The sequence below is a fragment of the Acipenser ruthenus genome, chromosome 41 (genome assembly GCF_902713425.1).
Source record: "Acipenser ruthenus chromosome 41, fAciRut3.2 maternal haplotype, whole genome shotgun sequence".
NCBI lineage: Eukaryota > Metazoa > Chordata > Actinopteri > Acipenseriformes > Acipenseridae > Acipenser > Acipenser ruthenus.
Window position 1 is genome coordinate 7,896,391 of NC_081229.1, and position 22,354 is coordinate 7,918,744.

Below are 22,354 nucleotides of genomic sequence, written 5' to 3' on the forward strand. Positions count from 1 at the left end.
CAGATCTCAATAACAGCCTGTTCTGAATTAAAGCTCACAGACACGATGCACTGACACAGCGCACAGATCTCAATAACAGTCTGTTCTGAATTAAAGCTCACAGACACGATGCACTGACACAGCGCACAGATCTCAATAACAGTCTGTTCTGAATTAAAGCTCACAGACACGATGCACTGACACAGCGCACAGATCTCAATAACAGTCTGTTCTGAATTAAAGCTCACAGACACGATGCACTGACACAGCGCACAGATCTCAATAACAGTCTGTTCTGAATTAAAGCTCACAGACACGATGCACTGACACAGCGCACAGATCTCAATAACAGCCTGTTCTGAATTAAAGCTCACAGACACGATGCACTGACACAGCGCACAGATCTCAATAACAGCCTGTTCTGAATTAAAGCTCACAGACACGATGCACTGACACAGCGCACAGATCTCAATAACAGCCTGTTCTGAATTAAAGCTCACAGACACGATGCACTGACACAGCGCACAGATCTCAATAACAGCCTGTTCTGAATTAAAGCTCACAGACACGATGCACTGACACAGCGCACAGATCTCAATAACAGTCTGTTCTGAATTAAAGCTCACAGACACGATGCACTGACACAGCGCACAGATCTCAAATAACAGCCTGTTCTGAATTAAAGCTCACAGACACGATGCACTGACACAGCGCACAGATCTCAATAACAGCCTGTTCTGAATTAAAGCTCACAGACACGATGCACTGACACAGCGCACAGATCTCAATAACAGCCTGTTCTGAATTAAGGGGAGAGGAGAGAGAGAGAGAGAGGAGGGATGAGGAGAGAGAGGAGGGGTGAGGAGAGGAGGGATGAAGAGAGAGAGAGGAGGGGTGAGGGGAGAGAGGAGGGATGAGGAGAGAGAGGAGGGGTGAGGAGAGGAGGGGTGAGGAGAGAGGAGGGGTGAAGAGAGAGAGAGGAGGGAAGAAGAGATAGAGGAGGGGTGAGGAGAGAGAGAGGAGGGGTGAGGAGAGGAGGGGTGAGGAGAGAGAGGAGGGGTGAGGAGAGAGAGAGGAGGGATGAGGAGAGAGAGGAGGGATGAGGAGAGAGAGAGGAGGGATGAGGAGAGAGAGGAGGGATGAAGAGAGAGAGATGAGGGGTGAGGAGAGAGAGGAGGGATGAGGAGAGAGAGAGGAGGGATGAGGAGAGAGAGGAGGGATGAAGAGAGAGAGGAGGGATGAGGAGAGAGAGAGGAGGGGTGAGGAGAGAGAGAGGAGGGATGAGGAGAGAGAGGAGGGGTGAGGAGAGAGAGAGGAGGGATGAGGAGAGAGAGGAGGGGTGAAAGGAGAGAGGAGGGATGAGGAGAGAGAGGAGGGGTGAAAGGAGAGAGAGAGGAGGGATGAGCAGAGAGGAGGGATGGGGAGAGAGAGGAGGGATGAGGAGAGAGAGAGAAGGGATGAGCAGAGAGAGAGAGGAGGGATGAGGAGAGAGAGATGAGGGGTGAGGAGAGAGAGGAGGGATGAGGAGAGAGAGAGGAGGGATGAGGAGAGAGAGGAGGGATGAAGAGAGAGAGGAGGGATGAGGAGAGAGAGGAGGGATGAGGAGAGAGAGAGGAGGGGTGAGGAGAGAGAGGAGGGATGAGGAGAGAGAGGAGGGGTGAAAGGAGAGAGAGGAGGGACGAGGAGAGAGAGGAGGGATGAGGAGAGAGGAGGGATGAGGAGAGAGGAGGGGTGAGGAGAGAGGAGGGATGAGGAGAGAGGAGGGGTGAGGAGAGAGAGAGGAGGAGGGGTGGAGAGAGAGAGGAGGGGTGAGGAGAGGTGAGAGGAGGGATGAGGAGAGAAAGGAGGGGTGAGGAGAGAGGAGGAGGGGTGAGGAGAGAGAGGAGGGATGAGAGAGAGGAGGGATGAGGAGAGAGGAGGGGTGAAAGGAGAGAGAGAGGAGGTGTGAGGAGAGAGAGGAGGGGTGAAAGGAGAGAGAGAGGAGGGATGAGGAGAGAGAGGAGGGATGAGGAGAGAGGAGGGATGAGGAGAGAGGAGGGGTGAGGAGAGAGGAGGGATGAGGAGAGAGGAGGGGTGAGGAGAGAGAGAGGAGGAGGGGTGGAGAGAGAGAGGAGGAGGGGTGGAGAGAGAGAGGAGGGGTGAGGAGAGGTGAGAGGAGGGATGAGGAGAGAAAGGAGGGGTGAGGAGAGAGAGAGGAGGAGGGGTGGAGAGAGAGAGGAGGGGTGAGGAGAGAGAGGAGGGGTGAGGAGAGGTGAGAGGAGGGATGAGGAGAGAAAGGAGGGGTGAGGAGAGAGAGGAGGGATGAGGAGAGAGAGAGGAGGGGTGAGGAGAGAGAGGAGGGATGAGGAGAGAGAGAGAGGAGGGGTGAGGAGAGAGAGAAGGGGTGAGGAGAGAGAGAGGAGGGGTGAAAGGAGAGAGAGGAGGGATGAGGAGAGAGAGGAGGGGTGAAAGGAGAGAGGAGGGATGAGAGAGGAGGGATGAGGAGAGAGGAGGGATGAAGAGAGAGAGAGGAGGGATGAGGAGAGAGGAGGGGTGAGGAGAGAGGGATGAGGAGAGAGAGAGGAGGGATGAGGAGAGAGAGAGGAGGGATGAGGAGAGAGAGGAGGGATGAGGAGAGAGAGAGGAGGGGTGAGGAGAGAGAGAGGAGGGATGAGGAGAGAGAGAGGAGGGATGAGGAGAGAGAGAGGAGGGATGAGGAGAGAGAGAGGAGGGGTGAAAGGAGAGAGAGGAGGGATGAGGAGAGAGAGGAGGGGTGAAAGGAGAGAGAGAGGAGGGATGAGCAGAGAGGAGGGATGGGGAGAGAGAGGAGGGATGAGGAGAGAGAGAGAAGGGATGAGGAGAGAGAGGAGGGGTGAGGAGAGAGAGAGAGGAGGGGTGAGGAGAGAGAGAAGGGGTGAGGAGAGAGAGAAGGGGTAAGAAGAGAGAGGAGGGGTGAGGAGAGAGAGGAGGGGTGAAAGGAGAGAGAGGAGGGATGAGGAGAGAGAGAGGAGGGATGAGGAGAGAGAGGAGAGGTGAGGAGAGAGAGGAGGGGTGGGGTGAAGAGAGAGAGGAGGGGTGAGGAGAGAGAGGAGGGGTGGGGAGAGAGGAGGGGTGAGGAGAGAGAGAGGAGGGATGAGGAGAGAGAGAGGAGGGGTGAAAGGAGAGAGAGGAGGGATGAGGAGAGAGAGGAGAGGTGAAAGGAGAGAGAGAGGAGGGATGAGGTGAGAGGAGGGATGAGGAGAGGAGGGGTGAAAGGAGAGAGAGAGGAGGGGTGAGGAGAGAGAGAGGAGGGGTGAGGAGAGAGAGAGGAGGGGTGAGGAGAGAGAGAGAGGAGGGGTGAGGAGAGAGAGAGGAGGGATGAGGAGAGAGGAGGGGTGAGTAGAGAGAGAGGAGGGATGAAGAGAGAGAGGAGGGGTGAGGAGAGAGAGGAGGGATGAGGAGAGAGAGAGGAGGGATGAGGAGAGAGAGGAGGGATGAAGAGAGAGAGATGAGGGGTGAGGAGAGAGAGGAGGGATGAGGAGAGAGAGAGGAGGGATGAGGAGAGAGAGGAGGGATGAAGAGAGAGAGGAGGGATGAGGAGAGAGAGGAGGGATGAGGAGAGAGAGAGGAGGGGTGAGGAGAGAGAGGAGGGATGAGGAGAGAGAGGAGGGATGAGGAGAGAGGAGGGGTGAGGAGAGAGAGAGGAGGGATGAAGAGAGAGAGGAGGGATGAGGAGAGAGAGAGAGGAGGGATGAGGAGAGAGAGATGAGGGGTGAGGAGAGAGAGGAGGGATGAGGAGAGAGAGAGGAGGGATGAGGAGAGAGAGGAGGGATGAAGAGAGAGAGGAGGGATGAGGAGAGAGAGGAGGGATGAGGAGAGAGAGAGGAGGGGTGAGGAGAGAGAGGAGGGATGAGGAGAGAGAGATGAGGGGTGAGGAGAGAGAGGAGGGATGAGGAGAGAGAGAGGAGGGATGAGGAGAGAGGAGGGATGAAGAGAGAGAGGAGGGATGAGGAGAGAGAGGAGGGATGAGGAGAGAGAGAGGAGGGGTGAGGAGAGAGAGGAGGGATGAGGAGAGAGAGATGAGGGGTGAGGAGAGAGAGGAGGGATGAGGAGAGAGAGAGGAGGGATGAGGAGAGAGAGAGGAGGGGTGAGGAGAGAGAGAGGAGGGATGAGGAGAGAGGAGGGATGAGGAGAGAGAGAGGAGGGGTGAGGAGAGAGAGGAGGGATGAGGAGAGAGAGGAGGGGTGAGGAGAGAGAGGAGGGGTGAGGAGAGAGGAGGGATGAGGAGAGAGAGGAGGGGTGAGGAGAGAGGAGGGGTGAGGAGAGAGAGGAGGGATGAGGAGAGAGAGAGGAGGGGTGAGGAGAGAGAGAGGAGGGGTGAGGAGAGAGAGAGGAGGGATGGAGAGAGGGCGGAGGGGTGAGGAGAGAGAGGAGGGATGGAGAGAGGGCGGAGGGATGAGGAGGAGGGATGAGGAGAGAGGAGGGATGGAGAGAGGGAGGAGGGATGAGGAGAGAGAGAGGAGGGATGAGGAGAGAGAGGAGGGATGAGGAGAGAGGGCGGAGGGATGAGGAGAGAGGGCGGAGGGATGAGGAGAGAGGGCGGAGGGATGAGGAGAGAGGGCGGAGGGATGAGGAGAGAGGAGGGGTGTGGAGTAGGGATGAAATGATAGTACATTTCCATGAATAGTTGTGAGCCCACTCTCACAATACACCGATTATCACGATAGTAGCGGTTATTTTACACTTTAACTGAATAAAAAGAAAAAAACAACAAGATCTGTCTTTATCTGCGGGACATGGTCTGCAACACAAGGAAGCTACAGACTATAAAAAAGAGCAAGATTCTAGAAAGAACGAAAAACAATACCAGCACACAGGAGGAAGAAACATAAATAATCTGAATGAAACTGTCCTTCTATCACCATCATTAATAGATGCAAAAAATGATCCCTTTATTAAAGTCTGTCAAAATGGGACTGCAAGCTCCTCCTGCTTTATTTACACATTTTATTATTTATTTAAATGTACTTAGAAACAAAATCAAGCATCTGGATTTCTGTCAATACATTTAAAGTACTTGCTTTACACACATACACTGCGAACTATTCTCTATTTTTCAGATAGTCTGCAAAATAAATGATTTAGTACTACACAACCTGTAAGCATGGAACAGAGCAGCATGGGCCTGATGTTCTTCATGCAGATTCCTTTTTTATTACTGTTTTTGTCGTTATTTCATTTGTAATGTATGAAAACACATTTCAATCCCGTTCTCAGCTTTACCCGAGGCAGCCTGTTTCTCTGGTGGCATAACAGCCTATAACGCGTCCATTTTAATGAACGTATTGAAATTCTACCCTGATAATTGAGGGTGGTACAGAGCACAGTGCAGGGAGGGAGCCGCACTGGAGAGGGGTGTTATTAAAGTGACCTCCTTGCTTGTTGACTGCTGGCGTCTTTAACTCCGCGGGTGCTGCGTACGGAAGGGCACGTTTGAAGCTGTTCCTGCCTTCGTTGTTTTTGTCACATTCTGCGGATCGGATGCACATCCTGTGGTATTTCCCCGCTATGTATTTTTTTGTAGTGAAAGTACACACTAGGGCTGTCAGTTAAGCCTCAAAATAGCAATGGATTAATTGGGCAACAAAATCTAATCATTCTAGTAAATATCGATGATTGTGCCAGACATCCTGGGTGCATTCCTCTTCCTGTGACGTGATTATTTTAATATCACTGCAGTTCAGTAAAGCTCGTGAACAACAACTGAATGCAAGCGGTAATTACACCTGGGTAGTGTCAAGAGAATAAATAAAATAAAAAAACACATTCGCAACAAGCCTAAAGCAAGTTTAACACACTACAGGAGAGTCACTAAAATATTTATTCCAAACACATTACAGTACTGTGGAATGTAAGCTATATAAACTAGACACGAGTTTATGAAAACTGTGTTTTTTAATTCAGTGGCAGCTGCAGCATCACGCATTGCATCTTGTTAATACTGTACCACCTAACCTTCACGATCTGTGAAACACACAATGCGGAAAACCCTGCCTAAAACATCATCATAATAACAACACATTGATTTCCTTCCCACAGCATGCATACCCGCTAGCTGATCCTTACTCCAAAATTGCATTTAACATCACTGATCATTTCCTTATTCATTTTTATGTTATTGAATATTGTTAAATATTCATTATATAACAGTTCATTTTGAAACTCCATAGAGTCTGTTTTTTTTCAGTGTTTTTATTTCCAGGCTGCTTGTCATGAATACAAGCCTGTCATCCTGCTCTGGATACAAGGTGCATGCTTCATCCTTTGTTTTTTGTTTACACAGTGAACACACAGAGGGGCGTACTTACAAAGCATTTTCAAATCTGATTGGCTGGTAGGATGGGACCAGCAAATCAGATGCTGGTTAACACGAGCAGGAGAAGAAGAACACGCCCACTGCTTGTCTGGCAGAAATACTGTAAATAGCCAGGCAAGGCAATCGGTGCAGCTTCATTGATAAACTTAAATAATGTTATTAACTCTGCGCGTTACAAAAATGTAATTATTAAATCGATTATCCAGTATTTATATAATGAGGAATGGAATCAATAAAAAAATCCATTTTTGATTTAATCGTAGCAGCCCGAGTACACACCTATGATTTTATCTTTATTTGGAGAGAAAAGCATCTGTTCTGCTTCCAACCGTATTTGTATGTGACTATCATTTTCTACGATTATCGAATAATTAAACGTCCACAATACCATTATCACGAATATTCATAATCACGATACATCATACTATTGAAAAATCATTTCATCCTTCATGAGGAGAGAGAGGAGTGTGAAGAGAGGAGGGGTGAGGAGAGAGAGAGGAGTGATGGGGACAGAGTGAAGGGGTGAGGAGAGAGAAGGAATGGGGAGAGACAGGAGGGATGGGGAGGGGAGGGATGAGGAGAGAGGAGGGATGGAGACAGAGGAGGGGTGTGGAGAGAAGAGGGATGGGGAGAGAGGGAGGAGGGATGAGGAGACCAAATGTGTCGTGGTTGCGCTTCTGAGTAAATTAATAGAACTATATATTTTTTTAATGAAGTTTTGTAGCTTGCGAAACTCAAATTATCACCAACTCAACACAAAGCTGGGAATATTTAGGGATTGATCAGGCTTTCAGAATAAGCTGCGACCGGCGTGATCTCCGTCCGTAATGAGATCCGCCGCGATCTCCGTCCGTAATGAGATCCGCCGCGATCTCCGTCCGGAACGAGATTCGGCGCGATCTCCGTCCAGAACGAGATCCGCCGCGATCTCCGTCCGGAACGAGATCCGACGCGATCTCCGTCCAGAACGAGATCCGCCGCGATCTCCGTCCGTAACGAGATCCGGCGCGATCTCCGTCCAGAACGAGATCCGGCGCGATCTCCGTCCAGAACGAGATCTGCGTCGGCTACTTCTATTGAAAAACATTACCATTACTTCCGGGTAATGTACCGAAAACAAACAAACAAAAAAACACGCGTTCCTCTTGTTCTGAGACATTGGGGGAGTGACGTCATGTATAGAGGCGGTACTCCTTTAAGAAAGGCATGCTGGGATATCAGCTGACAGCAGAAGACGAATAAAGCCCGCCGCACACAGCCCGACTCAAGCCGTCCCGACTCATCTCATCTCAACTGACCGCACACAGTCTGGATGAATCGTATCTGTGTGCGTGCACTTAAAACCAAGATTATGCAGATTTCAGTCGGGATGTCTTCAGATTTGAAGATTGAACATGTTGAATCTTTTTCAGACGCAGTTTCGTTCAGATGTGATCAGTCTGTCTGTGTGCAGCGGTTGCCGACCAAGACTGACTGAGACCGATTAGTCATAAGAGTGTCAACCAATGGTGAAGCAGGTTTAAGTGACGTAGCTTGTCATGTGACTTGTCATACAAGATGGCAGAATATTGACAGCTTTAGTTCCACAAGTAAAAATACATTAGTCTTGAATTGCTCCGAGTGTCCCGAATTCAAAAATACCAGACATGTGCACATTTGAATAGTTTTTATAGGCATTTACTAATCAAAGGTAAATTATCAATTTACCTTTTTATTATCAATCTACTGACAGCCTATATTTTCTTACTGCGCTAAAACAGAAGTAACCAGTGCGTGGATCTCCAATAGATCAGAAATCACAAGCCCCTAGATCCACACGCTGAGAAAAAAACACCAAAGTCAAATAAAAAAATCAACAGGTTGGATTTTATTTACCACAGGCTAAAGTGTAGTAGACAAACTATACAAAAAGTCAAACGCTGCCTGAAACGTTTGCACAGTGTAAATGGTCAATAGCTTCTTTTGGTTGCCTCGTGGTGCTGTCTCTGCCGTCTAATCAGCATACGATGCCATGCATAACATGAAGGTCACTATGTTGGGCTAAGTAAAATGTGTACAGGGCAGTATTAATTAAATTTGCATACATAGCCTTTCTTAAATTTGTCTATTGCCTTTGTTAAATTCAAAGATTGTCATAAATCTTGCTTTTGATGCATTATTACAACAGACCAGATCCCTTTGTACCTGCAGTCTGCATGGATTGTGTTCAGAAGCAGGTCAGCTCCTTGCTCTCTCTACAGAGGGAATCTTATTTCATGGATTGTGTTCAGAAGCAGGTCAGCTCCTTGCTCTCTCTACAGTGGGAATCTGCTTTCATTGTGTTCATACTGAAACAGCCTCAGCCTTCACTCCCCGTGCATTTGTAGAAATCAACATCACAAACATTATCATCTGTGTATTTAAATATATTGAGTTGCTTAAGACTGAAGCAGAATACAGTCAACCCTGTATTTAACCCTTAGCGGTCCATTTATTCAGCACGTCTCAGGCGCGTCGGGTCCAATTTATTTTCACACGCGCAGTTTATTTTAGACGCGCTGTTTAAAAGTATTTTTTCCACAGTAAAACAGGTTTAAAAGGCACTGCATATCAACAGGACACTCAGTACTGCATCTCCAGCCCCGCCCCACCCCTTGTTCGTTGTATTTTTCACATACCTCTTCATAGTCGTGCATACTGATAAATCATCTCTTGATCACTCGTTTTATCACCAAACTCCTCGATAATGCGATCCAAGTCATTATTTTATTACTATAACATCTCAAAAAGCTCTGCAAATGTCTGTGATAGTCTTTGAGCGTTGTAGTCGGGGCTATCAGTATTCATGAGATCCGCCCCTTTTTATTTTATTTTTTCGGCTTCTCTCGGCTCCTATCGGACTCACTCAGCCATTGAAAGGTTTTCTTGGCTTTTTCTGGAGAAAAAATGACTAGAGACCTGTGCTTGTCATCTTTTTGATGATGTCGGACCGGAAAGGAAAAATTGTAATGTCAGACCTGGTCCAACATAGGGCCGCAAAGGGTTAAAGCAGGAGGGGTACATTTAAGTTGAGTGAAAGAGAATGTTTTGCATGACAGTATTCATCAGTTTTCTTAGCAAATACCAGTTCTGTGTCCAGGCAGTCTTGTGTTGCAGGAGCCTTGATGCTTACAGTCAGTGTGTCTTCATGGTGAGCTTGTCTTGCTGTGAGCAGGGCTGTAATAAAACTCCTTCATTGCACTGATGGAGCGCTTTGTCAGACACTACAAGCAGACCATGACTAGCCCAGCACGTTTACACCATGCAGAAATGAACGTGCCCCTGCGCCTCGATGAGACGGGTGCCCCTACTACCCTGTAAGCACCACATGCTTCAGAACTCATTGAACACCCTGACTGATACTTTCCTGTTTTATTTTCCATCTCTGCCTCCCTCTGAACGATAATCACTGTGATCTGGGGTTTTACACATTTATTTATTTTGTGTTTTTACTGTATTACTTTGAATTAATGCTGCCCTCAAATTAACGCCTCTCAGCTTTTTAATAGACGCCGCCCTTGAATAAACGCTGCTCCCAATAAACGTAAAGACTGCAACCTCAACCCAGCATGTAATACAAACTAATGTACACCCACCTTAGTAAGCAAATGTTATTTTATAGTACAGTCCCGACAGACAACCCAAGATGAACTACTTACAGCACAGCAGTCCTTCACGTCCCTTTTTTTCCAGAAGTGCCAACACAGCAGGGGAAAAACAAGGGTTGTCTGTTTACCTCGTCGTCAGATTGGATTGTGAAAACTTAAAACTCAGAGAAACTTAAGAGCTTTGCCGGTCACTCTCAGCGCTACCCGAAGCTGGCTGAAGATATCTTTTTGTAGGGGGTTTAGTTGTTTTGTTTTTTATTCAATTGGAATTTTACTCAGTCCTGTACAATTATATAAAATAAAACTTGCTTACAATCTATTTCGGTTTCTCTTACAGAGAAATTACAAACAGGCAGGTAAATTACAGTGAGAAAAAAATAAAATAACTGAGTATTAGTTTTAACAGAAATCAAACCAATATTCAGAGATAATATTTTTCCTTAAGAAAAACAACTGCATCACACTCAAATACCGTTCTCTCTCCTTTTCTTGTCCCACCCCTTAGCGACCAATACACACTCCTGATTTGCTGGTACAGTACTCCCCTGACCTCCCAACTCCCATCTAATAGGTAGGGGTCTACTTAAATCGCGGTAAATTTATGTATTTTTCACGGGTATGTTGCGGAATAAAATTAGGATTTCGAGACATTTCGCAGACCTGTTTAAACATTAAATAAACCTAAGTAGACAGTATTTCAGAGCACTATAAAGCCTAAAATAGTGGTACTTGCTTCCTTACTAAAACAGAGTGCTGGCATTTATTAATAAAGGCAAGCATGCAATATCCCCCTGCAGTTGACTTGCCCATACATTGAGACTGCACGCTCTGCATCCACTGAAATGGCTGGAAGTTAAGGCAAAATTTGCCAAGTTATACAGATGTGGAAATTGATTAGAAACAGCCCAAAAACTCGGTTACACAAGGGCATCTGGCATACTTCAATAAAGGCTTGTCACACGGCTGGCTGAGTGGTGCCGTCAGATCCAGGAAATAACACAGGACAGAACAGATGAGGTGAAATGATGAAAGCGCTGTTGCGCGGTTTATTATAAATAAAAGGTTTAAACAAACAGAAGACAGGACACGGCACTTTACGCCAAAATAAATAGACAAACAAAACAGACTAACATTAACAAACGGTGGACGGACAGACACACAAACACGGTGAGTTTAAACAAACAAACAAGTATCGTGCTGGTCCTACCAGCACGCGATAGCAATTGTTATTTCTATTTCTCCTTCTCCTCTCTCCCGTTCTCCACTCACCGAACACACAACCCCGAGTGAATGAAATGTGCATCTATATATACTGTTGTGCCGGGATTCAACTACTAATTAATTATTCACTTGAATCCCAGCACGTGAATTAATTATGTGCAACCCCGTGCTCACATATTAATTACTTTAAATGCACGTGAAGTGATGTGCAATCCTCGTGCTTAAATACAATTATACATTTTAAATAACTCGTGCTGCACACACCCATTTATATCCTGTGCAGCCAACTACAATACACCAACATTTACACACGCAACATACAACATAAAACACAAAACACACAGGGGCGGGGCACATTGCCACAAGGCTATATATGCAGCACATTCATTGTCGTGTTATTTGTCCTATCCAATAATCTATTTTATCACTACCAAGTCAAAAGAAAACGTGGCTATTCGGGTCTAAAATTCCAGCTGCGTTTAAAAAGTAAGCAGCAGGTTGAAGCGAGGTGGCTGTGCTGGATCATTTTAGTACTGATTTAACTTGCAGACAGGAATACTTTTTGTCTGCACTGACTTTCCAGTTTGGTTTCTGAAAGCTGTTTATTTTACGTTCTGTTCAGCAGCCTCTGTAGTAGCCTTTTGTTTAATGTGCGATTCTGAAGCTAAATAGCGATCGATCGTATTTTCTCCAAAGACACATTAAGATGGAAAACAATTACCTCAGTCTGCATGTAGTTTATTTGGGAAATATCTTGAAACGATCATCATCCGAAATATAGTTTGCTTTCTTTGTCGTCCATTTCTACTATTTACCTCCAATGCTAAAAACTAGATTTTAGCAACCTAAATCAAAACAATGCAGCACCAACTTTGTCCCGCCCCCTCCTGCACAGTACATGTCAAATAAAAGCAGTACAGACACACTGATAGGCTGATTAAAATTGTCATTTGAATAGTAGGGCAGCAGTGTGGAGTAGTGGTTAGGGCTCTGGACTCTTGAACGGAGGGTCGTGGGTTCAATCCCAGGTGGGGGACACTGCTGTTGTACCCTTGAGCAAGGTACTTTACCTAGATTGCTCCAGTAAAAACCCAACTGTATAAATGGGGAATTGTATGTAAAAATAATGTGATATCTTGTAACAATTGTAAGTCACCCTGGATAAGGGCGTCAGCTAAGAAATAAATAATAATAATAATAGTAAACAAGAATGTTAACTGCTTTGTGTAAATGTTATTTGTGGACGTTTTTTGTTTGTTTGTTTTTGCTTAAGTGCAATGCACACGGGACAGCGAAGGAATAAAAAAGGGCTATCTACAGAAGGAAGACACGCAGTTTGCGTCGCTTGCGTTGTGCAGTAGTTTATTTAAACGAGGTTTCTTTTTTCCTCTCCGTACTTGTTTTATGCATTGGCCCCAAAGAGGTAAATTTCGAGGTGACCCCTCAATTTCACGATTTCCGTGAAATCGCGATTTAGGTAGGTCCCTACTAATAGGCTCTCGTTAACTGTCAGTAAATGTACCGTATTCAAGCCCCAAAAACACACAAGAGTATAATGCTGCAGATCAGAGCCTCTCATGGCGCCGTTTGTAAAGCATAGTATTATTAATAAAGGCCGCCCTTGTATAATCAGCGCCCTCGTTTAAGGGCTGCTGTCATTTTGATCAATTTAAAATAAACGCCGCGGCGCTAAATTGAAGTAATACGGTATTTTATTTTTTATTTGTTTGCTGCAGTCAAGGAGATTTTAAGCGACAGGTTTACTGTACACAGCATTCACGTCACTGTATCTGGAGATGTGTTCGCTTTTTTAACTGGTAATAACAGCAGCTTATTAAAATTGTGGGCCTCAGTTCTAAACTGTGTGGAAATAGAATATCATTCATTTAAGAGGTAAATGAGAGTTGCAAGTGACTGAATATCTTGAAGTGAGGAGTGTGTGTGTGTGTGTGCATGCGTGTGTGTGTGCATGCGTGTGTGTGTGTGCGTGCGTGCGTGTCTCAGTGTGCATGTGTGTGCGTGCATGTGTGTGTGACTCTGTACTCACCTCCAGTCTGGTTGAAGCGCTGCATTGCGACTCCAATATTGGCTTTGAAATTCTGCTGATCACCAACGGCAATCTGGGTCTGTCCCTCCCAGTACTCCGGCCCCTCAGATCTCTCCATCCAGTCCTGTGTGGGTCTCATCTTCTTGGTGACACTGTCGTAGTGCACATGCTGCACATCGTCCACCAGCCCCACTATAGTGAACTCAGGGAACCCCGTCCCCTCTGAGACCCCCGTGAAGAAATACCGCAGGGAGTGGGTTCCTGGGACAGGGAAGGACACACTGGTTAGTCTAACTGACACAAGCAGCTCTCTGTGTCTCAGGAGGGATACCTGGATAACAAGTACAACTTTGAGGCGCTGGGATGGGGTTGGGGTTGGGGTCGGGTTTGGGGTTATGGTTAGGGTTGGGGTCGGGGGTTTAGGGTCGGGTTGGGGTTGGGTCAGGACAGGTTGATGTCAGAGAGGTGCAGAGCTCAGGAAGTGAAAGGCTGGAGTTGCTGGACGAACGCCCTCCAATCATCTGATGCCCCGAGGACAGTTTATAGTAGGGCCGCAACGAAGGGTAGATTTTGACCTTCGAAGGTTCAGATCACATGATCGATGGAAGGTTCGAACCTTCGATGGCACTCATTTGCATAATTAACAGGTGATGTCACCATAGCTACACTGTCTTGTACACGAGGTATTCAGTACATGCTTTACTGAAGCTCTACAACCCCCCCCCCCCCCCCCCAGTGTTTTGGATACTATACCCTGCTAGAGTTGCTACGTATAACGATTTGGTTGGATTTTAATAACAACTTTTGTTTACGTATTATGCATTACACAAATCAAAAGATCGAATTTTGCATGTGAGTGACATTTAATGTGTGATTTATAGCATTCATATAATGTTAAACAGTTTCTGTTAACAGGAAACGAAAAAAACAAAAAACATGTAAATGACATCTGATGAACCTTCGAAGGTTTAAAACAATCTTCGAATCCCTGGCTAGCGAGCGAGCCTTCGAACTTTCGAACCCGGCCCTGTGGATCCGCCTCCTGTGTGTGGAATCCCTGCGGCAAACGCTTCCATGGGCAGGGACTCATCTGCATGTGAGCTGCAGGTTTAGCTCGGAAAAGAAATATTCATTTAAAAAAAAACTGGTTTATTTGACCAGATTTATTTTTCCAGATTTCATTGCGAACAACAAAGCTGTATTTCGCATGTATCTGTCAGCTAAATGTTGATGTCAAGTGTAAAAAAAAATGTAAAGACTGAAGCTTTTTAATTGTCATATTGATTTAAAATGTTGAGTTTGTGACGAACGTTTTCTTTTTAATTTAGTCGTTGCCACTTATTTTTATTAATTTCTCCCCAATTTGAAATGCCCAATTATTTTTAGGCTCAGCATACCGCGAAGATGAACCCACGCTGTCCTCTGAAGCGTGTGTGGTCAGCTGTCCACTTCTTTACACTCTGCAGACTCACCGTGCAGCCGCCTCAGAGCTACAGCGTCGAAGGACAATGCAGCGCTGGGCAGCTTACAGGCAAGCCCGCAGGCGCCCGGCCAGATTACAGGGGGCGCTGGTGCGCGGTGAGCCGAGGACACCCTGGGCGACCTAACCCTCCCTCCCCAACTCTAGCGAGTGCTTTTACTGGATGCGCCACTCGGGAGCCCCGTGACGAACGTTTTCAACATTTATAAATTATATCAAACTACAAATTACGTTAAAGACTGTTGTTAACATTTATGTATTATGCTAAATATGTAATAAATATAAACAGTTTGGGTAAATCTAGGCCAAATTACGTGATTTAAGTTAAATTCGGAAACACCTAGTAAATTTTTTTTTTTTTTCACACTTGGCGCAACATACTTTTCACGGTTTGACTGAATCCCGCAGAGACGCGGGCTCTGGTGCCATCTAGCGGACGCTCTAGAAATAACCTTTCAAACAAAACTCATTTAAACTAAATTCATAAAACGAGACCCGAAAAACAAAAGAAACTAAATCAGTGTAATAAGACTGGCTTGAAGACACTGAGAAATACTTCTAGTCGAAACATCTCTCATTACACTGATTACATTTCTCTTAGTATTTCTAAATGTAGCACTATTTTACAATTATGGATAGACACAGAAATATAACTTAATTCTAAACAATCCAGTCACATGACTGTTCGTGCATTCTAAATGATATCAGCAATGACGTACTTACAATTCGACCTGATTTGTTTTCAGAAGTGAATTTAAAGTCAGCAGAATATAAACACTCGGTGTAATCTCCTCCATATTAGTATAATATGACAGTAGAATGACACCGACCCACACTGTCCAGTCAATTCACATCCCAATCCATTCCACTAACAAGAAAACTACCGGTTAACAGCGATTGTTTTACCTTTTTTAACGTATTTTTGTAATTAAATTTACTACGGTTATTTTAAATGAAAAAAAAAACAAAAAAAAAACAACATATAACTTCTTCACTGTACGTTTTATTATAAGCCACTGAAATGAGACATAAAGTACCAAGGTTGCCCTGTGAAGATATTATTATTAATATTATTATTAATAATAATAATAATAATAATAATAATAATAATAATAATAATATGCTGATAGGATTGTAAACTCACTTGTTCCAGACTCCGCATGAACGCAGCACAGGATCGCCAGCACAACCGCCCTCAACATCTCCACACTCTTCACAAATCAAAACAATAAAGAATAAACTCGATTTTCGCGGATAATAACTAGACTCCTGAACAATCTGTTAGCGAGCTCTCTATAACGTCCAGCCTCAGCTCACACCGAGACGCACTGAACAATTCTGCAGTCCTGTCTCATTATAAGAAGGTTGTCTCACTCGGAATATTGTGATTGGCCGCCCTGGCGGCTCTCAGCCAATAGGACGCGCAGCATCAGCAGTCTCCGGGTAGAATAGAGTTTCACAGGTTGCATCTCAGAAACTGAAAGGATCTGTTTGGAAAACACGCTGGATGGATACTGCGCGGTTATTAATAGCACTGGAGCACAGTGATTACCTCATAAAACACACACACACTTTATCTCGAATAGTTAGTTTCTGTTGTTTTAAACACATTTTAGAATTGTGATTTTCCTTGCGGTTTATTGGATGTTGAAAGTATTATTTTGATGACATTTTTAAAGCTGTAATAAAAGTAGTCACATTAGCGACTATGCTTACATTTAAACGTACGCATTATTATGTAAGACCGGGTAATCTCAATTGAAATGTTTAAATACTGTATCATTGTGACACTCTCTAACCCCCTATTCATCAACCATGTCGCATCAGGTTCAGTTTATATTCAGATGGATTTGCTCGGTTTCGGTTTTCTACACGCTGCCATTGTTTCGTTTGTTTAAAGTCGCTGGCAGCGTCTGCGGCTCCCTCTTCTGAACCGTGCGGACTGTCCCTAGAATATGAAGAGAAATCCCCAATAATATAAATAGAAATCATCTATAATATGAATAGAAACCCTCTATAATATGAATAGAAATCCCCTATGATATGAATCGTCTTCAAGCGTACCTCTTAATATCGCTTCCATCATTCTGCGTGTTATTGAAGTTACACTAATCATTCTTCTCAGCGCTGCATGTCTCTGATATCGGCTCGTGTGATGGTGTTTTATCATTATTATTAATGTCATGTTATAAAGTGTATGACTGTATTGTCTCTGCTGATCCTAGCGTGCCATTCTGACTGCGTATCCCTGGGGTTTATAACCTTTTACATCATCACAGCTGCAGCTTTCACAGAAATCTTTCACTCTGCACTTTCATGTGTCTTATTGACTCCTATTGATAGTTCCACGATGTCAATAAAAGATGCAGCAGTCAAACTACACACAGCAGCACATGGATGAGTCTAGTATATAAACAGGGGTGCACTGACATTAATACATAATAAAGACGTGTAAACTGACACTGTGCTCTAGTGCTGTGAAGGTGTATCTGTGGAATGTACACAACCTGTAACTAGCTAATCTTCCTGGTAACTAGTGATGCTGATGCCCAGTCCTGCGTGCTGATTGGTTACAGTCAATCCCATCGCCTGGGTGCTGTGTGTGGATGCTCTCCTCTCCTCTCCTCTGTCTCTTGCTATCTCAGGTGCTGCAGTTTCAGTTTGATGCTTGAAGCTGCTCCTGTGTGAGTCAGCGGGGATGCAAACAGAGCAGAGCAGCGCTTTACAAAACTCACTGCAATGAACTGAAACACAAAACAAAACTTACACTGCAAAAAACAACCTGGAGACACTCACTGCAATGAACTGAAACATGAAGCAAAACTTACACTGCAAAAAACAACCTGGAGACACTCACTGCAATGAACTGAAACACGAAGCAAAACTTACACTGCAAAAAACAACCTGGAGACACTCACTGCAATGAACTGAAACACAAAACAAAACTTACACTGCAAAAAACAACCTGGAGACACTCACTGCAATGAACTGAAACACAAAACAAAACTTACACTGCAAAAAACAACCTGGAGACACTCACTGCAATGAACTGAAACACAAAACAAAACTTACACTGCAAAAAACAACCTGGAGACACTCACTGCAATGAACTGAAACACAAAACAAAACTTACACTGCAAAAAACAACCTGGAGACACTCACTGCAATGAACTGAAACACAAAACAAAACTTACACTGCAAAAAACAACCTGGAGACACTCACTGCAATGAACTGAAACACAAAACAAAACTTACACTGCAAAAAACAACCTGGAGACACTCACTGCAACGAACTGAAACACAAAACAAAACTTACACTGCAAAAAACAACCTGGAGACACTCACTGCAATGAACTGAAACACAAAACAAAACTTACACTGCAAAAAACAACCTGGAGACACTCACTGCAATGAACTGAAACACAAAACAAAACTTACACTGCAAAAAACAACCTGGAGACTCTCACTGCAATGAAGTGAAACACGAAGCAAAACTTACACTGCAAAAAACAACCTGGAGACACTCACTGCAATGAACTGAAATACGAAGCAAAACTTACACTGCAAAAAACAACCTGGAGACACTCACTGCAATGAGCAGCGCTGCCCTGGAGAGACACTCATAGATTCAGAGTAAATCCAGAGACTTCAACCTGACCCTCTCTCACTGTAATGAGCAGCGCTGCCCTGGAGAGACACTCAGAGATTCAGAGTAAATCCAGAGACTTCAACCTGACCCTCTCTCACTGTAATGAGCAGCGCTGCCCTGGAGAGACACTCAGAGATTCAGAGTAAATCCAGAGACTTCAACCTGACCCTCTCTCACTGTAATGAGCAGCGCTGCCCTGGAGAGACACTCATAGATTCAGAGTAAATCCAGAGACTTCAACCTGACCCTCTCTCACTGTAATGAGCAGCGCTGCCCTGGAGAGACACTCAGAGATTCAGAGTAAATCCAGAGACTTCAACCTGACCCTCTCTCACTGTAATGAGCAGCGCTGCCCTGGAGAGACACTCAGAGATTCAGAGTAAATCCAGAGACTTCAACCTGACCCTCTCTCACTGTAATGAGCAGCGCTGCCCTGGAGAGACACTCATAGATTCAGAGTAAATCCAGAGACTTCAACCTGACCCTCTCTCACTGTAATGAGCAGCGCTGCCCTGGAGAGACACTCATAGATTCAGAGTAAATCCAGAGACTTCAACCTGACCCTCTCTCACTGTAATGAGCAGCGCTGCCCTGGAGAGACACTCAAAGATTCAGAGTAAATCCAGAGACTTCAACCTGACCGTCTCTCACTGTAATGAGCAACGCTGCCCTGGAGAGACACTCAGAGATTCAGAGTAAATCCAGAGACTTCAACCTGACCCTCTCTCACTGTAATGAGCAGCGCTGCCCTGGAGAGACACTCAGAGATTCACAGTAAATCCAGAGACTTCAACCTGACCCTCTCTCACTGTAATGAGCAGCGATGCCCTGGAGAGACACTCAGAGATTCAGAGTAAATCCAGAGACTTCAACCTGACCCTCTCTCACTGTAATGAGCAGCGCTGCCCTGGAGAGACTCTCATAGATTCAGAGTAAATCCAGAGACTTCAACCTGACCCTCTCTCACTGTAATGAGCAGCGCTGCCCTGGAGAGACTCTCATAGATTCAGAGTAAATCCAGAGACTTCAACCTGACCCTCTCTCACTGTAATGAGCAGCGCTGCCCTGGAGAGACACTCATAGATTCAGAGTAAATCCAGAGACTTCAGTGCAATAGGAATAATACTAGTGAGATTGTATCTGGAGCTGTGTTTGCTTTATTAACTGCCCTGGTAATAACAGCAGCTTATTCCAATCTGAACACTGTGTTTCATTATGAATTTGTTGCTTACCAATCCCAGGTGAAGTGCTCTGCACCCCCCACCCCCTCCCGTCCCTCAGCAGAATTGTTAAAAGTTTATAAAACGGGTTTCCTGCCATTAATAAAAACTGAAGCACATTTGTTAACATATCAGCAGGCTTGTTGTTGAGAGCTGATACAATACAAAGCTCCCATTGAAATATATCTGTTAACCCTTTCAACACTGCAGACCTGTATTCAGGACGAGGAACTGCTCTGAAGAGAAGCACAAAGAGAAATCCACTCAGAATAGCAGAGCAGTGAATTCATCAAATATACTAACATGTGACTGTCTGTGCACTTTGCATTATTATAGTTTTCAGACACGGAAACCATGAGAATCCGTTGCATTTGCTGTGCTAGCGTAGTCTTTCTGTGGTGACTGAGAGAACTAAAAGAGATCAATTACTTTGTTAACAGGACCCTTTATTACAGATTATACTGTATTTCAGTGTGTTTGTTTGTTTTCCTCGTGTATGTGTGTGTATCCCTTGTGTGTCTGTGTGTATCCCTCGTGTGTGTGTGTGAGTGTGTGCGTGTGTGTGCATGTGTATGTGTATTCCTCATGTGCATGTGTTTGTATTTCTCGTGTGTGTGTGTGTGTATTACTCATGTGTGTGCATCCCTCGTGTGTGTGTGTGTTCCTCGTGTGTGTGTGTATTGCTTGTGTGTGTGTGTATGTGTGTGTCTGTGTGTTCCTCGTCTGTGTGTGTCTCGTGTGTTTGTGTGTGTATTCCTCGTGTGTGTGTGTGTATTCTTTGTGTGTGTGTGTGTGTGTATTCCTCGTGTGTGTGTGTCTCGTGTGTGTGTGTGTGTATTCTTTGTGTGTGTGTGTGTATTCCTTGTGTGTGTGTGTGTGTGTTCCTCATGTGTGCGTGTATTCCTCGTGTGTGTGTTCCTCGTCTGTGTGTGTATTCCTTGTGAGTGTGTGTTCCTCGTGTGTGCGTGTATTCCTCGTTTGTGTGTTCCTCGTGTGTGTGTATTCCTTGTGTGTGTGTGTGTGTGTTCCTCGTTTGTGTGTATTCCTTGTGTGTGTGTGTGTTCCTCGTGTGTGTGTGTATTACTCGTGTGTGTGTGCTCCTCGTGTGTGTCTGTATTCCTTGTGTGTGTGTGTGTGTGTGTGTATTGCTCGTGTGTGTGTGTGTGTATTCCTCTTGTGTATGTGTGTGTATTCCTCATGTGTGTGTGTATTACTCGTGTGTGTCTCTGTGTCCCCTGTTTGTTACACACCCCTTGGCTGCAGCCTTGTCCCAAGCTCCTAACTAGCAGGGATGTGTTGGGCTCTCTTGAGTTTGTGGCACGCTGTTTGTGATGCTGTCACGCTGCCACAAACACAGAGCTGGGCTCGCTCCAGGACACGCCCGGCCCTTCACAAGAAACAAGCAAATCAACACAGTCACATGACTGCAGCTGGAAAGTCCCAGTGCAATGTGCTTTCACTTTCTCCAGCGCTGCTGAGGCAAGGAGATAGCGCCCCCTGCAGGTGCAGACCAGCGCTCTTGCTCTCTCTGGCTCAAGCAGTGAATCAGCAGAACCGTCTCCATTTTGTGTAATCACAGAGCCTTCGTCAAGCATTAAAATGGCGTCTGGATGGGCGAGAGTCCAGTCCCAATAGCAGAGCTGCTCGTCTCCATTGTGTTCCTGAGAGCCCGGTCCCAATAGCAGAGCTGCTCGTCTCCATTGTGTTCCTGAGAGTTCAGTCCCAATAGCAGAGCTGCTCGTCTCCATTGTGTTCCTGAGAGTCCAGTCCCAATAGAAGAGCTGCTCGTCTCCATTGTGTTCCTGAGAGTCCAGTCCCAATAGCAGAGCTGCTCGTCTCCATTGTGTTCCTGAGAGCCCAGTCCCAATAGCAGAGCTGCTCGTCTCCATTGTGTTCCTGAGAGCCCAGTCCCAATAGCAGAGCTGCTTGTCTCCATTGTGTTCTGAGCTGAGAGTTTATCAGCTTGTTTATCTGCAAGCAGCTTCCCTGTTGTAATCACAATATCAACTAACAGCACCCAGGCTGTGTGCAGAACAAAAAAGCCTGCCAGCTCTTCTGTGTGACATGAATAGTGTCTCCCTGAATCAGAAGCAATGTGCACTCAGCTCAGACTGTATGTGTCACAGACTCCTGAGCCCTGCTTTGCAATGTGCACTCAGCTCAGGCTGTATGTGTCACAGACTCCTGAGCCCTGCTTTGCAATGTGCACTCAGCTCAGGCTGTATCTGTGACAGACTCCTGAGCCCTGCTTTGCAATGTGCACTCAGCTCAGGCTGTATGTGTCACAGACTCCTGAGCCCTGCTCTGCAATGTGCACTCAGCTCAGGCTGTATGTGTCACAGAATCCTGAGCCCTGCTTTGCAATGTGCACTCAGCTCAGGCTGTATGTGTCACAGACTCCTGAGCCCTGCTTTGCAATGTGCACTCAGCTCAGGCTGTATGTGTCACATACTCCTGAGCCCTGCTTTGCAATGTGCACTCAGTTCAGGCTGTATGTGTGACAGACTCCTGAGCCCTGCTTTGCAATGTGCGCTCAGCTCAGGCTGTATGTGTCACATACTCCTGAGCCCTGCTGTGCAATGTGCACTCAGCTCAGGCTGTATGTGTGACAGACTCCTGAGCCCTGCTTTGCAATGTGCGCTCAGCTCAGGCTGTATGTGTCACAGACCCCTGAGCCCTGCTTTGCAATGTGCACTCAGCTCAGGCTGTATGTGTGACAGACTCCTGAGCCCTGTTTTGCTATGTGCACTCAGCTCAGGCTGTATGTGTCACAGACTCCTGAACCCTGCTTTGCAATG

The 22,354-nt window shown here is 45.7% G+C and overlaps 1 protein-coding gene across 1 annotated transcript in view; it reads right to left on the minus strand.

Annotated features, from left to right (window-relative positions):
- LOC117434206 (H-2 class I histocompatibility antigen, Q9 alpha chain-like) overlaps nt 1-16,025 on the minus strand; it is a 37,483-nt gene extending 21,458 nt beyond the window's left edge. Inside the window, exons 1-2 of the mRNA XM_059011077.1 lie at nt 15,832-16,025; nt 13,208-13,468 (exon numbers count right to left, since the gene is read on the minus strand). Of these exons, the coding sequence (XP_058867060.1) occupies nt 13,208-13,468; nt 15,832-15,889 (319 nt within the window). The 5' untranslated portion in view covers nt 15,890-16,025. The remainder of the gene's footprint in view (nt 1-13,207; nt 13,469-15,831) is intronic.
- Nucleotides 16,026-22,354: the final 6,329 nt, after the last annotated feature.